The sequence below is a fragment of the Saimiri boliviensis genome, chromosome 19 (assembly GCF_048565385.1).
Source record: "Saimiri boliviensis isolate mSaiBol1 chromosome 19, mSaiBol1.pri, whole genome shotgun sequence".
NCBI lineage: Eukaryota > Metazoa > Chordata > Mammalia > Primates > Cebidae > Saimiri > Saimiri boliviensis.
In genome coordinates this window covers 24,895,858-24,913,335 of record NC_133467.1, presented here as the reverse complement: position 1 = coordinate 24,913,335, position 17,478 = coordinate 24,895,858, and the positions used below count along the sequence as shown (strand labels likewise).

The 17,478-nt window shown below is 35.1% G+C and overlaps 1 protein-coding gene across 11 annotated transcripts in view; it reads left to right on the top strand.

Annotated features, from left to right (window-relative positions):
* The window catches only part of DCAF6 (DDB1 and CUL4 associated factor 6), a 143,343-nt gene that overhangs the window by 85,424 nt on the left and 40,441 nt on the right, over positions 1–17,478 (top strand). For 7 of the 11 annotated variants that reach the window (XM_039480645.2, XM_039480644.2, XM_003928093.4 and 4 more), the window contains one exon: positions 5,817–5,876. The exons of the other annotated variants lie outside the window; for them this stretch is intronic. In XM_039480645.2, coding sequence (XP_039336579.2) covers positions 5,817–5,876 — 60 coding nt within the window. The remainder of the gene's footprint in view (positions 1–5,816; positions 5,877–17,478) is intronic. 11 annotated transcript variants of the gene reach the window in all.

The following is a 17,478-nucleotide window of genomic DNA, read 5'->3' as shown; positions in this document are numbered from 1 at the left end:
AAACTTTTAAAATGATCTGAGTATAAAACAAAACCATCTAACAGGCAAGAAGTAAACATCGTAGATGTTGGAAAAATATTTTGAGATTCACTAGTCTTTTGTAACTAGTTCAACAATTTGAATTAAAGCAAACTCTTTGTAGAAATCAGAAAACTTTAGAGTGATACATGGTTTCTGTGAAGCAAGATGCTGTCTTTCCAACTCTAAGTGTTACTCTAATTAAATATCTGGTTTGGCAACCAGTCTATTTCTATTAATTTTTTAAAAGCTGAAGTTGAGTAGACATCTTGCCAGTTTGGAAGTTGAGAAACATGTTATCTTTTCTTTGTCATTAAGCCACATTCTTCGGCCTCTGAGGCTGCCCACGTGGACCAATATCACTAAGCACTAAGGGCTTCCAATATTGTATATGTACTCCTTTCACCTACGAGGTGGAAATAGTTTATTTCATATGCTTTTAACATAGCAGTCATATAAGACCCTAATAAATCTAATCTGTAACAAACTCTGGTTTCATTTTCTAGTGCTTCTTTTATGATTAAATGCAGTTTTGTATATGGACATTAATTGATTCATTCTCTTACTACTGCCTACCCATACAGAAGGCACCAAAATTAGCATTGTAGATTTTAATGTATTAATAATAGAAGAATGTGCATTTCTCATATGTAAGAAGCATATTTTTTCCATTATATACTTCGGGATCTTTAGAGTACCAATAAGTGATGATACTGCCAATAAAACATATTTCTGTTGTCTTCTCACCTAGCTGTAAGATGTTCAAAGGAAACATTATTATGATTTGGAAGCCAAGAAATTTTAACAAGTATAGAAAGATTTTCTGAATTACTACATTGTTTGGCAACCATTTTATTCTCTTCTCAAAATACATAGAAGTCATGGGAATCTTTTGTGAAATCAGTAATATACCTAATTTCTGTAGGAAAGTGAGATCAAACCATGAAACCACTTTGTAGAAATAATCACCTATATTATTAGGGGGATCAAATGGAAAGGGGCCTGATGCTGGTTTAGGATAATCCCAGATGAAATATTATCTATTTACTTGCTGGTATTTCTCGGCAATTGAAGACTAAAACCAACCTAAGGCACCAAGTGATATCACCTTGTTTCAAACTGTTAAAATGAGCTAATATAAAATAGATATTAGAAGATGTTAAACAATGTGTTTTCTTTTTGTTTATTTTTGGTTGTATACTCTTGTCATCAGTCTTATGTGGAAGTTCCAATAGAAAGTATATAAAAGTAGCACTGTTGTGACTTAAACATGAAGTGAGATAAGGAGTGACAGTCAGTCTGCTTGCTGCTCCTGCTACCCCTAGCTCTTCTGCTCCCTAAAACCCACTTTGAAAACCAGTGCTTTTAAAAGAATTTTTGACACCTATAAATGATAATTCTTTAGAACTAATTTCCAAAAATACGGTTTTTAAAAATTAGAATGTATCATTTAAAATATTTTTTACTTGTTAGTTTTTTTAAGCATATTTTTTCTAGACGGTTAGGAAATACACCACGACTCATTTAGGTAATTCACCATAACTTTTTTTCTACACTTTTAGGTAATATGCAAGAACTCATAAAATCTTTCAGCATTTTTTTTTTAATGATAAAGAAATGAATTTGCCTTTATCACTTCAGTGCCTGGGTATTAGATTGGCTGAATTCTTGTCCCTGGCTCTATAACTAGATGACCTTGGGCAGGTCATTTGGCTGCTTTAGGCCTCAGTTTCCCAATTATTGATTTATTTATATAGTATAGCCTGCTGTAATTTACAGAGATCATGTAAGGATGGGTTAGATAATACTGTACATATAAAGTTTATATACCTAAGGAGAGCAGTACACATAATAATGTACTATCTTTTTTTTTTGAGATGGAGTCTCACTCCGTCACCCAGGCAGGAGTATAGTGGTGCAATCTCAGCTCACTGCAACCTCCTGCCTCACCCTCCCGAGCAACTGGGATTACAGGCGCATGCTACCATGCCCAGCTAATTTTTTGTATTTTTAGTAGAGATGGGGTTTCACTGCGTTAGCCAGGATGGTCTTGATCTCTTGACCTCGCAATCTGCCCGTCTCGGCCTCCCAAAGTGTTGGGATTATAAGTGTGAGCCACCCACCCAGCCAGTAATGTACCATCTTAATTGTAGTATCTTTTTTGCTATTTAAAAATGTCCTCATATAAAGGCCCCATAAGGTTGATAGCATTCAGGGTTTTGAATGAGTTATAGGTACATTTATCAGATGAGTGCCTTAAACAGGTGTGGCAGAGGCATTCAGCGTATGGCTGATTTTAAGCCCAACTCTTTTTTTCCATTTCAGGTCCCCTGAAGTCATGGGTTGCTGGCTCCTGCTCAGAGTGACAGCACCCTGTGGAGTCTGCTGGTACTGACCTAACCACCACAGAGCCCCACTGGAGCATGGAGCCAGCCTAGAGAGGGTCAGGTAGGAACTGTTTTTTCACTTTATGGCACGGTTTTACCAATTGGAAAAGAGTAATTTTTATACCCCAAAAGGGTATAAAACATTGGTGATTATTTTTGAAAAAGGGCTTTTCAAAACTGAGCCATATTGGAAAAAATCAGCACTTACCCAATCCTGTGCAAGCAGGCTCTATACAACATCAGATTTCCCATAGTGTCCATAATGACAGTCATATGGCAGCACTTCTCAGATGGATGCATTGGGTCTACGTGTTTAATGTTTATAAGTAGTTAATAGATTAGATACGATATTCGTCTAGTTCTACCATCACTCCTTAACTACCTTGAATGACAGAGTCCTAAGCAAAACAGTGATGACTCTCTTAGAAGTTTAAATGTAATAATATGCTCCAGATGTTTCAGAACAGCCTTGTACCATTATTTTTCATTCAATACCATATGTCTGAAAAATAGTAATGATAACATTAAATGACCCATTCCTGTGTGCTGTCTGAATATTTCTCATGGATTATCTCATTACATCTTCAGAATACTATGTAGTAGTTATTGTGATTATCCCTATTTTACAGATGGAGAAACTGAGACTTAGACAAGTTAAATAACTTGCCCAGGATTACAATATTTCTGAGTAGAAAAATCACATTTGAACCCAGGAAGTATGGCTGAAGAATCTTTGTGATTTACCTGTTAGACTATAATTGTCTATTTTTTCTACAGTTGAGAAAATTCTGGTGTCAAGGGGCTAAATAATTTTTTCAAGACCAAATCACACATTTTTTTTTGGAAATACACAGTAATTAGCCATGAGACATGCTGAGCTTAGTATTGAATGAGCTTTTGCTTAAAGTTTATCTTTACCTTTAAAAAAAGTTACAATTCTAAATACTTCAAATAAGCTGACCAACCATATTACATGTTCCAATAAACTACCATTGGACCATATATTCAGGTTCTTATTTTGTGATAGTAGTCTCTAGAAGATATTTCCCAGAGAAGTGGAGTAGAATATGCCAATAACTGAAGCAGTCAGCTTAAACTAATAATTACTTTTTTATATTAGCTATTCTAATGGTTATTATGTTAATGTTTGAAAACATGTAAGATAGGAGTTATAGGTATTGTATTTATGAATAGTGGTTAAAAAAGCATGTCACTTAAAATGTTCATGTGACAGGAAAATAATCCTTCCCAAAGGAGGTATGTGGTCCCAAGATTACAAATAGAATGAAAGCAATGACCAGGAAGGATTTCTTCATAAAATTTATCTTCAAGATGGGAGGAGCAGTAAATGCCTCAGAAATATACAATATCTATGATAGGCTAAAACCAAAAAGGAAACCTTTTTAGTTTAATACTTTCTGTCTCACCATAGCTTTAATATTTTAAATACTTCAAGAGTTTGAAAATACAGTTCTGTGGAGATGACAGCATTCTAGATCCTTCATTAATAGTTTTTTTTTTTTCTGTGACTTATTCTCTCTTAAATTTTATTAAAAATAAGATTCATTTTATCTAAAGATTTGTACATTTCATGGTATTTTTTTTTTTAGAAAAATTAAATATTTGAAAAGATTTCTTGGAGAGTTTATAATTTTCTTACAGTTCTTAATTATTAAATGAGGGCACAATGAAATGTGTAGCAAATCCAAATAAATGAAAAATATTTTTCATGAGACTTGTTGGGACAGGTTTCCAATATGTATTTCACTGTGAGTCATATTTTTCTTGTTTTTGTTTTTTAAAAAGTTTAATTTTTTTTCTAAAGACCAATTTATCTGTTCTTTGAAAAACAACATAGATGGTAATGTTGAGTCCAACTGTGAGATGGATAAATGAGAAGTCATCTAAAGAAAGTAAAGCACGAATAGATTAGGGAATTGATTGAAATGTTATCGTTCCCACTTTCTTTTTTGTGTATTAAATATTTGTTTAACTGAATGTTCTGATGAAAAAGAGGTGATAAGTAGGGATAAATAAAAGCTATTACTCAAATAATGATCATGTTTTGTCAAAATCTAGTAAGACAAAAATACATGAGCAAACTGGTGATACTAAAAGATGGAGGATTTAAAGTTGATACAAATGGTACCAGTAACAGGATTCAGACTTTTAAATGTAAAAATGCAAGAAATCAAATTGTAAAAAATCAATGTGAATCCAGGATGTATTGGAAAACTCTTAGCTATCCAGCTAAGGACAATCTTAAAATACCTACTTTTTGGGAAGTGAAATGCCATTATGGGCAGAAACTGGTGTCGGCCAAAAGTGTTTAGTTAACATTTGCTAAGATCTAGAACACAGGGTATTAGAAACTGGGAATTATTCTTACTGGTTGGGGAGAGTTGTGCTTATTACCTATGTTTTTCTTTTACTGTAGCCGTACTAGAACACAGGAAGGGGCCACCTCCTTCTAGCCCCAGTGTCTTGCTTAGGTTACTAGATCCCCAGGCTGATTAGAAAGTAAGGAGAAGCTTGGGCCTAAAAATGTTGTGAATTATTGTCAGAATCAACTTTAGAATGAAAACTTACTAACTTCTGATGTGTGCTCTTTCCATTTTATTATGCTGCCTGCCTTAATTACCAGTGTTTTTCGAACAGTAGGAACCATTTATAAAATCTTGCATAGAAACCCAGCATATTAAAAAGATAAGAACAAAGCTGTTCTATTTGAAGGCAAGGTAGAAAGTATAAAGCCCAGATCATTAAGTTTTCTCCTTGTCTCTCTTTTCCTTTCCCCACCAGGTAACTCTAAAGAAACCTGAACCTTTACATAGTATAGTTTTAATGTGCACAATATACTGTAGAGTTTTTAAAGTCATGCATGTTTCTGTAATGGTAATCACCTCATTGAATATTTTTTTGTAAACCATTTTCTTTGCCTAACATCTTGGTGATAGTTAGCACTTTGTTCAGACCGTGGTACAGCAAACAACATTTCACAAAGTATAGTGAGCATTTCATTTCATGTTTTGAATCCTTCAAGACAGGATGAAAACCATCTTAAGGAGCTGGAGAGGGAGTTTGAGAAGGGCAAGGAGTCTTGTGTGTAGTGAACTAGATCTAATTTATCTACCTTGCATCTTATGCCTCTGCTATGTGAATTTGATAAAAGGTGTATGCATGGAAATAGAAGCATAGTTTCTCAACTCATTCTCAAAGTTACTAAATGCTTGCCTGGAATAACATCTTCAGCACATGGGCCTGCTTACTCACTGCTTGGGAATCATACCACAGTACTTACTTCTGTTCCCCACCCATATACATTTGTTTCTTAAGCTTAAAGATGATCATGACATTGCTGTGCAGTTTTCTGCTGCTTACTTTTAAGTTGAAATCTCATTTTTGTTTCAGATTCTCCTTCTTCTGTGGTTAACAAACAGCTCGGATCCATGTCACTTGACGAGCAACAGGGTGCGTGCAACAGGAGATGCGCTATGCCCATCCATCCATAGCTTTATTGCAATGCATAAACCAAGCTCTATCACACCTTTCATAGCATTTTATTTTGATTATGGTCTTATAGTCAGTATTTTATGGACTAAATTACAATAGGTGATATTTTACATAAGAGGTCTTTTTGGCCTATACAAATTATTTTCTATGTTAGCTAATTTCTACCTTTGGCCCTTGATGCCAACTTTGAACTCTCTCCCTATAATAAAGTTATAAGGGATATAAACTATATCCATTTCTTAAATTCTAGGTATCTGTCATAAAATTGTGTAGAACTGTGGGTAAAAGGTTAACACTACCTTGTTGCTTACGTAGGATAAGTTAGTTAAACACAGTAATATTCTATATTACTAGATTGCTTTAGTAATGATGCTTGGATTTGTGTCTCACTGATCTGGTAGCCAAATTCCTGATAGCTTTAACTAAAGAATACAGTTATAAACCCAGAGGTAAGCTTCTACTTCCACTTGTACTTTTTGATGTGGGAGAGGTATAGAATCAATCTCCAAGCCTTAAATAGAGTGTGATGAAATAAACAGATTACTTATTTATCATGCTTTATTACTAGCAGATCAAATACAGCACAGAGAGGGATTAGTAGAGGAAGACATTCTGACATGAAGGGACATCTGAAAAGGTTGGAGATAGGAAGACTATTTAAAAACTAAAAAGGCTATTTAGTGTTCGCACAAATGGTTTACTATCTCACCTCAGAATTCAATGAAGTATTTTAAATATATTGTGACAAAGTATGATAAGTAATCTTAGTTAAGTCCTTAAGAATAACTGAACACTATATTGACTTTCTCTATTTTAAAAGGCAGATAGCTGGATGTGGTGGCATACACCTGTAATCCCAGCTACTTGGGAAGCTGGGGCGGGAGGATTGCTTGAGCCCAGAAGTTTGAGACAGCCTGATCAATATAGCGAGATGCTGTCTGTAAAAAAAAAAAAAAAAAAAAAAAAAAATAATTAACTGAGCATGGTGGTGCATCATGCTTATAGGCCCCAGCTACTAAGGAGCCTGGAGGATCGCTTGAGCCCAAGAGTTCAAGACTGCAGTGAGCCATGATTGTGCCACTGCACTCCAGCCTGGGTGACAGAGTGAGACCCCATCTCTTAAAAAAAAAAAAAAATGGCAGATGATTGCCTTTATGGTATTTTACAAATGTTCCTTTCCAAAATATTTTTTTAAATTAGCACTAAAGCCATAGGATTTGGTTGGCTGAAAGTTTACATATGCTAGATGACTCGTTTGTCAATAGTAATGCAGAAATTAAATATTGCTGTAGTACTTATTTGGCGTGAAATAGATCTTATTTAAATTATATTCTTTGAGAAATATTCAGAAACTAATTTTAAAATGAATTAGAAAACTTCTTTTGTACTTCTGATCTTAAATTATTCCTTATGGGGCCAGGCACAGTGGCTCACCCCTGTAATCCCAGCACTTTTGGAGGCTGAGGCAGGCAGATCACCTGAGGTCAGGAGTTTGAGAGCAGCCTTGGCCAACATGGTGAAAACTCGTCTCTACTAAAAATACAAAAAGTAGCTGGGCATGGTTGCCTATGCCTGTAATCCCAGCTACTCAGGAGGCTGAGGCAGGAGAATTGCTTAAACCTGGGAGGCAGAGGTTACAGTGAGCCAAGATTGCGCCACTGCACTCCAACCTGGGCAGCACAGTGAGACTCCATCTCAATAACAACAACAACAACAACAACAACAAAATTATTCCTTATGGACCTGAGATGAATTTCTGATATTTTTATGGACCTGAGATGACCTGTATTGTTGTAAGGTTTTCTGTTCTTAAGAAAGAAAGAATGAATTGGTAAATTAATTTGCAAACTAAGAAATTAAGCATGTTTTATTTTATATGTTTATTGTAGAGGTATTAACAATGAAGAATAAGTACTTTAAGGCAAGCACAACTATAGCATACTGTATTAGACTACTGTTTATTACTACCTTATAATTAAAGGATTTTTTTTCCTAAGAATATATGAATACAAATAATATATCACTATCAGATTTTATAGCCAGATTTATATTCTGTTTAATTACATACAGTAATCATAGCATTACATTGAGGATTATATTCAATTTAAGTTGATATATAATTTACATATGATATGGGATATAAGAGGAAGAGAAAAATTGTGATTAACTCCCAGATTTCTTACATCAGCGCCTGGATAGGATAAATGGTAAGGCCATTTGCTAGGATTGAGTAGCTTGGAAGTAGAAATCAGGTGGTTCTTTGTCTTTTTGGCTGTGTAAAGTATGATATGCATTTTAGTCATGTAAGTAGAGATGCTATGTAAGAGATTAGTATTGAGTGGGCTTGGCAGAAGCTGCACCATAGTAGACTATCAGAAATGTAGCTTTGTAGTAAGACCTCTGAGCAGAAATGTTCTAATAATGGCAGAAAATGTATCTAATTAATTAAATCCTGAGTTTTTACATGCCTTTTTGTTCATCAGCATTATAACTTTTAAAGTCCTAGGAACTTCATATTGCAGGCTCACATTACCTGAAGATAACTTCTAAAAGTTGATAAAGACTGCCCACTACCATTTGTCTGTCCTAGACTAATGGAATGATCCTTTTACTAGTCTTCTCACATCCACTCAGGCTATAGTCTATTCTCTGCCAGCAGCCAGAGTAGAACTTTAAGGTAAATATAATCATGTGGTTCATCTGCCTAAGATTTTTTAATTGCTTCCCTTAGTTTTTTCCAAAGAACTGAAATGCATACCTTGGCTTACAAACCCTACATGATTTGATTTCTGTATCTCTCATCTTAGGCCACTGTCCCGTCATTCACTAAACTCTTGCCAAATAGACTTGCTTTAATTTCTTTTAACACTCTAACCTCCTTTCCCTTTCAAATCCCTTGTATGTGCTGTTCCCTCTACCAAAACTACTTTTTTGTTGAGCAACTTCTACTCATTTTTTTAAGCTCACTGAGATAATATTCTCTCAAAAAATAACATAACTTCATAATCTCTAGTAGGGCTCCTCTCTTTTCCTTCCTTTGTGACTTGTTATTTTTCTCCATTGCTTTTGTCAAATTTGTAATCATATGTTTGTTTAGGGGATTGTTTAATATCTACCTTTCTACATATTCTGTATTTTCATTTACTATAATTTCCTCTGTGCCTAAAATTGTATGTTACCTGGTAAATAATATTTGTTAAATGAATGATAAAATTAATTAAATATTTAATCAATTATATAAGAGCTATAGGGATTACTTCGGCTTGGAATTAATGTGGTCAGATTTATGTATTAGAAAGATCATTTTGGCAACATTATAAATAATTGATTGGAAGGAGTAAAATTGAAAATGCCAAGAACGTGTAAGAGGCCATTGCAGCAGTCCACCTAAGAGATTAAGAAGGGGCCAACCTAAGGCAACAGTGGTGACTGGTGAGAAGTGGGAAAGGATATATTTTAAAAATAGTTGAAAGGTTGAATTCATGGGACTTTGAGACTCAGTAGTTAGAAATGAATGAGAGTGTGATATCCAGTGTCTTGGTAGGGTGATAATAAACCATCAGCCAAGATACAGTCAGGAGGAACAGCTGATTTGAGAGGAGAAGAAGGTATGTGAGTTTTTTAAAATGTTGTTTGAAGTATCTTTGGATATCTACATGGAGAAATCTCTTAGATGGTTAGATGGCTATATGATGCTGGGTCACCAAAGAAGTCTGAGGTAGAGATAAAGCTTAGGAATCATCAGTTTATAGATAGCAATTGAAACCATGGGAGTGGATGAGATTGTCTAGAAAAAGAGGATAGGGCTGGGCACGGTGGCTCATGCCTGTAATCCCAGCACTTTGGGAGGTCGAGGCGGGTGGATCACAAGGTCAAGAGATCAAGACCATCCTGGCCAACATGGTGAAACCCCGTCTCTACTAAAAATACAAAAATTAAGCCGGGCGCGGTGGCTCAAGCCTGTAATCCCAGCACTTTGGGAGGCCGAGGCGGGTGGATCACGAGGTCAGGAGATCGAGACCATCCTGGTCAACATGGTGAAACCCCGTCTCTACTAAAAATACTAAAAATTAGCTGGGCATGGTGGCGTATGCCTGTAATCCCAGCTACTCAGGAGGCTGAGGCAGGAGAATTGCCTGAACCCAGGAGGCAGAGGTTGCGGTGAGCCGAGATCGTGCCATTGCACTCCAGCCTGGGTAACAAGAGCGAAACTCCGTCTCAAAAAAAAAAAATTAAAAAAAAAAAAATAAATAAAAATACAAAAATTAGCCAGAAGTTTGGCACGTGCCTATAGTCCCAGCTACTTGGAGGCTGAGGCGGAAGAATCGCTTGAACCCATGAGGCGGAGGTTGCAGTGAGCAGAGACTGTGCCACTGTGCTTCATCCAGCCTGGCAACAGAGCAAGACTCCATCTCAAAAAAAGAAAAGAAAAGAAAAAGAGGATAGAGTGAGAAGAGTAGAATCTGCAATACAGGAGCAAGTAGAGAAAATGATCTAGGTAAAGAGACTAAACAGGAATGATCAGAGAAGTATGCAGGGCAGAAAGAATGCCATATCCAAAGCTAAGAGAAAAGTGCAAGGAGGGACTGGTCAGTAATGTCATGTGAAGCAGTGATACCAATTGCGAAAAGGTCTGAGAAATAATTTTTTAAAATGTGGCAACATGATTGATTTGACATTGCAGTTTGAGATACAGTAATGGTGGATGCAGAAGCCAGATAGTATTGGTTTGAGGAAAAAATTGGTGTGTCTCTTTCCATAAGCTCAATTAAGAATTGAAAGATAGAGCAAAGATGATGTCAGGTATACGGGGTGGTAGGTTCGAAACTGAGCATGTTTATAGAGTAAATAGAAAGATTCTGTATTCAAGTTGTAAGGGATAGTTGATGTCTCCAGATACGCTATTATTTCAAAATTTACCAAGATTCTAGTTCTCAGTTTTACCATGGAGAATGGAAAAAGTAATCATTTAATAAGTTTCTTTTTTGCATATATCTGTAATGATTATTTAAGCGTATTTTAAATTTCTTTTTCATACTTTTAATGAAATATTCACTTAAAATTGATAGTTCAGTTTTATATTTATGTCACAAAATAATTTCTTCACCATCTTCCAGGTGCCCAAGTGCTTCATGTTGTTTAATTTAATCTCCCATAGCATTTTCATAGATTTCTTTTTTTGGAAGACTTACCAAGGACAAAAATGTTACTAATCAAACATTTTTATTTTAATGGACTTGCTTACTGAAGAAAATTTTTTCTTTGAATAATTGCATTCACAGTATTGAACTGGTTGAGTGAAAATAGTGTCTTTGCTTATTTATCCTGAATTTTTAACAAAATTACAGTTTGATAGAAGCATATTTAGCCTGAATCTTCATTCATTAGTGTAGCTCCCTTGTTGTCTCAATAGTTTTACTTTTTTAAAGAAAAGAAATTGTAGGGAAATAAATGTATAACATGCACATTGTTATTACTTGTGTCCTATTATAAAATAATTTCCAGTGTTCTCCAAATTTGGAGTTGCATGTAAATGCGCTGATGGCCTTTCTGTGCTAATTATGGATAAAGTGAAATTCTGTTTGAATAAGCACAATAATGTCCATCATGCGTCTTGTTTAATTTGAAAAATATGTTTTAATGGGTAGTTTTAGTTTTTTTAAATCTCTACTATAAGAGGAAAAATCCTCTTCTGACATATATTTCTCTTTCCTTGTTTATATTATTAAAACTTAACAAATTTTTCCTCTTAAAAATACGTAGGCCAGCAAGTTCTCCCTTATTTTATTAAAAAAATAATAACAGCAAAAAGAATTTATGATTGTTCTTTTGAGAACAGTCAGCTTCTGAGAGGGTATAAGAAAGTAATTTGTCTGAGTTTTAGATTTTGGCCATGATTGAAGCAAGTTGCTTTCTATTCCTTACAGTGATTCCATTAAGTGGAGGTTGACAGTGCCATCTGTTTTGAAACTTAGGCCTGTAGTCAGTTGTGCATCTATAGGCACTAATTTTCTGTTCTAGATTTAAAAAAATATAAACACTAATATGTAGGCATTAAAAATATAAATGTTAATTTTCCACTATGTATTATTTTATGTAAGCTGACTATCTTTGATGTTTGTAAAACATTCATATACAGGAGACTAGTGGATCATCAAAAACCAGTGTAACATTTTACAAATTCTACTAAGGTAGATTGGGAAATGGAAAGGTTGGACCTGCCATGCATTAAATATATATTACCTTAAGATTATATATTATCACCAAATTGAAGTTTCATTTTAGTAACATTATCTAATATTATTTTAGACTTACTTGACAATTCTAATTTTTATGAAATAAATATCTAATGATTGAAGCATGCTCTATTAATAAGAATACAAGTTCACTATTCACCACACTAGAATACATCCGTAAATAGTATATTTTAAATTCTAGTGAAATAATAACTTAGTAAAATAAAATTTCATTCTAAATTCTTTGTCTTCCTTAGAACTGTTATCAGTTGGAATGAAGTAACTAATTTCTTCCTATTCCCAACTACTAGGTCTTGATTGTTGTAATTAATGATATATTTGATCTTTTGGAAGTTAAACCCTATTTAATTTATTGAGTTTTTGGTGACTAACATGTTGTTAAGAATTTAACATGCACCATCTAATTTGTTCTGATAACTTAATGAGGTGAGTTATCTTAATTTTACTAGTGAAGAAACTAAGACTCCAAGAGATATGCAAAGACAAGTGAAATAAGTGGTAGAGTCATATTTGTATGTCTACTTCATTAATTCAGCTGGTATGTAAATGCATACCTACCTTGTGTCAAGTACTAGGAAAGGTACTAGGGTGCATGAATGAATAACACTGCTGTCTTTTGTTTTGGGAGCATTGAGTTGACTTACAATAACAGCAACAACAACATAGACACTTAATACCACATTTTCTTTGTACCAAACATTGCTTTGAGCAATTTTTATATGTTAATGTACTTAATCCTTACCACAACCATATGTAGTTGGCATTCTTATTACCCCCATTTTTTAGACGAGGAAACTGAGGCAAAGACTGGTTAAGAAACTTGTCTAAGGTTGTACACAGCTAGTATTAGAAGTGTGTCTCAAATCCAAGCAGTCGGGCTCTGGCATTGGTGATCGTAACCACTGTGCTTTGCCTGATCTAACAGTAAAGATGAATGGAAAAATAAGTGTGCTGAGTATTATAAAAGGTGGGTGAAATAGCAGGTACAGTGTGGAACATAGGAGAGCGGGCCTTCATTCCTTTCAGCTGAGGGTGAAATAAGGCATCCCTGAGGAAGAGACATTAAGCCGAGATCTGAAAGGTGAGCCTGGATAAGTTACGTGAAGGAACATAAGTAAAGGGAAGCATGAATAACATATGCAGAGCCTCTGAGATGCCACATACAGGAAGACTAGAAGAATCCCAGTAAGCTGGACAAACTGACCTTTAGGACATTTTTAGGTTTGGCATTTTTATTTTAAGAACAGAGGGAAGATAATGAAGTGTTTAAAATAGGGACTATGGCTATGGCCTGATACTCTGGAGTATGGAGACTTGATTAGAGACTAAATAACTTAGGAAGTTCTTCTGGTAATAGAGATTATGATCTAGTGATAAGGTAGGAGAAATGTGAAGAGATTCAAGAAATATTTAGGATGTAGAATATACAGGACTTGGTGGCAGATTGAATGAGGCAGGGATTGTGGAGGAATCCAGAGTATAAATTGCAGTAACAGCTTCAGAATTTTCTCATGAAGATAGTTTAGTTTGGAGCCTGGAGAGGCCAGGACATGTGTCTTAAATCTTTTGTAAAACAAATACACTGTTTTTACTTAGTTTATATATTTATTTTTGGTACTTTATGGGAGGTACTGATAGAGATTAATAGGTGACTTTTTTCAGCCACTGCAAGAGTGTAGCTCATGTTTTGATTGAGTACAACTAAGTGGGTGGTTGTTTTCTTAAACAGGTAACCCTGGAAAAGGGATAAAGCACGGGTGGGGATGTGTAGGGGTAGGTGACCATGCACTCAGTTTTGAATATATTGAATTTGAGTTACCTGTGTGAGATACCCAAGTGGAAAATTGGTTGGGTAGTTTCTTTGTGGATATGGAGCTCAGAAAATATGTCAGAGCTCAAGAAGTAAATTTGGGAGTTTTTTGCATACAGATGGTAACTGAAGCCATGAAAGTAGAGGGAATTAACTAGGATGAAAATAGACGAGGACAGAGTAAGAGAGCTAAAACATCTCAAGAAAAAATTGGAAAAATTCTAAAATTAAAAGATTTTGCCAGAGAAGAGCTGGTAAAGGAGTTTGAGAAGGAGCAACTAGAGAGGTGGATGATGACATAGAACAGTGTGGTGTCTTGTGATTAAGAGAAATTTTCAAATACTAGAGTTGTCTACTTGAGTCCTGCTGAAAGGTCAAGTAAATAGGCTGCAAAAAAATTATCCCGTAAGTTAGTCAGTGTGGGAGTGATTGATCCCTTTAGTAGAACACTTTGACTAGAGTGATAGAGACAGAGTCCAGATTTTACAGTAGGAGATGAAAAAATGGAAATGAGAAGAAAAGCAATTCTATGGTTAAACCCAGGAGTCAGAGGTTGCCTTGAGCTGAGATTGTGCCATTGCACTGCAGCTTAGGTGACAGAGCAGGACTCTGTCTTAAAAAAAGCAATTCAAAACAAGCTAGGAGGACGGTAACTGGGGAAGGAGAAGTGGTTAAATGGAGTGTTCTCCTAAGCTGTCTACCTCATTTGTTTTCATCTGGAAGTCACATTTTAACTTTTTAATTTATCTACAAAATGAGTGTATTTATGATAGACTTTTTTTTTTTTTTTTTTTTTTTTTTTCAGTAAAGGAGAATATACAGCAAGAAACAGTCATGAAAAAAAATCCTGGAAAAGGATTTTGGCAGGGCTCATGTGCCACATGGCATAGGCATGTTTACTTACTTTCTTTTTATACTATTCTCCCTCTGAAAGTGAAATAGCAGACATTTATGAATAGAGGTATATAAAACTGCTAGATCTGAAGTAGGAGAAAAGGAAGCCTGGTAGCAAAGGTCAAATAGCTATCACATTTCAATGTATAAATTCTAAGTACTGGTGGGAATGTGGAACCAAGCACAATTTCAATCTAAATGGGTATCCAAATCCCATGTTTAAGTTCAGTGCACGCTTCTGTGTTACATCATAAAAAAAAGTTCTTGGGTTAAAATTATTATGATTGACATAGAGTTGAGTTGTGATTGCCAGAAGAAAATGTGACTGAATGTTATATCAAAAAGATTAGACAGAATGAAGTTCCTAGTAAATATCTGTGCTAAAATTGCACTTTGTTTTGACTTGCATATCACTTTTGTTTTATAAAGCCAGATTTGCACTAGTGTGAGCACTGATTTTTTAGAACGAAATGCCTTGTCTCACAGTTATCTGTAGGGCAGATCTTCTCTGTTAGCAGTCTACTCCTAGAAGGAGCATCTCCACTTTGAATCCAGATATGCTTCCTTATACAGATAGTTGGAAGGAGAATTGGAGATCCTCTAATCTGGAATCTACAGAAAAATTGTCAATTCTCTGACCTATGAAAGTGGAAAATTCTGTGTTAGTTTAAAAACTATGCTTGAGAAATTTACTTTTCTATACAAGTCAAGTAAATTGGAGTGCAAAATGTGAGGAGCTAAAATTTATTATTTTTTTAGAATATTTCACCATATACTTAATTTCCATCTAACTTTGATTTTTTTTTTTTTTTTTTTTGAGATAGAGTTTCACTCTTGTTACCCAGGCTGGAGTGCAATGGCGTGCTCTCGGCTCACCGCAACCTCCACCTCCTGGGTTCAGGCAATTCTCCTGCCTCAGCCTCCTGAGTAGCTGGGATTACAGGCACGCGCCACCATGCCCAGCTAATTTTTTGTATTTTTAGTAGAGACGAGGTTTCACCATGTTGACGAGGATGGTCTCGATCTCTCAACCTCATGATCCACCCGCCTCGGCCTCCCAAAGTGCTGGGATTACAGGCTTGAGCCACCGTGCCCGGCCTTAACTTTGATTTTTAAAAAATATTTGGTATAATGGAATGGGAAATAGAATATCATTATATAATTATACATACATTGTTATACATTAGAAAACTCATTAGGTAAACAGTATTTGTATATGTCCCACAGCTTATCTAAACTATTATAGTTAATTCATGTATGATTATAAAGTTATAATAGTGACCCAGAAGCAGAGAAAAATGTTGGATAAGATGGTTCCAAACAAATTACTGTTGCTATACCCTAGTTAATTATCTTCTTTTCAAATATTTGGTTTAAATTCACATATGAGATAGATTCTCCAGGGTTATCCTAGCTTAAAATCTGAACATCCTTATCGATATTTGGATATTTAGATCTATACCAACATTTTGAACAATATTTGAATATACAAAATATCCAGATAGCATATTTTTTTAACTACAGTTATCACACCTTTTTTTTTTTTGTATGTTTTTGAGCATGTTTGAGAACCTCTCGATTATAATTTCATAGCGGAAATGTACAGATTAAATCATTTCAAAGTGTGTGCATTGCAAAAAATACTCTGTGATTCTTATGCAAAAGACTTGCAAGATACGTAATTAAATATATAACACTTCAAGGAAACTGCTTTCAAATTATGTTTCAGCTCATTCTGAATTTTTCTGAGCCAATGCACTATCCTGAAAGGGCTCTAGTAGCATTTCTGGAAAGGATCTTTTAAGTTGGTTTCCTGAATCTCACATTACGGTCTTTTCACTTCTAATCCCCCGAAGTGAAGTCCTTTACAGTATTTTATCTTGATGTTTTTGTGGTTATTGCTGTGCTTCTGAAGCATGTGTTTCAAATAAATAGTAATTTGCCTCAATGGAGACAGCTCTAAGTTGCTAATATCATCAGTTGTTCTTAATAACCATAATTACTGAGCAATATAGAATGGCCATCTAAAAACTTAGCAGTGTTGAACAAGTTAAAAGGGATTTTTTCCCCCACTATATTGTGTATGTGCTGAGCACACTACAAAGAAATGTTCTCCTGTAATGTTTTTAGACGAAGAAATAGTTCAGTCTCGAAGTGCTGTAAAAGAAGACACAACATAGTTTTCCTATACTGTGATGCCAGAGTGATAATTTTGGCTACCAGAACTATTATCAGTTATGAGTGTTGTTGATATGAATTATTTATTTCTGAGGAGTAACAACACCAGCAATTGATATTTCTAAATTAAAATGTTACTTATCTAAGTAATCTTAGTTTTTTCTTTGTAGTCAGATTATTTCCAAGACTGTATATTAAGTAGGTACTTCATATAAAAAGAAACCTCAGCTGGACACAATGGCTCATGCCTGTAATCCCAACACTTTTGAGTGCTGAGTAAGTAAGATCACTTGAGGCCAGGAGTTCAAGACCAGCCTGGGCAGCAGAGGAAGACTCCATCTCTACAAAACATAAAAAAGAAGTTGGGCATGGTGACACACACCTGCAATCCTAGCTTCTTGGGAGACTGAGGGAGGAAGTT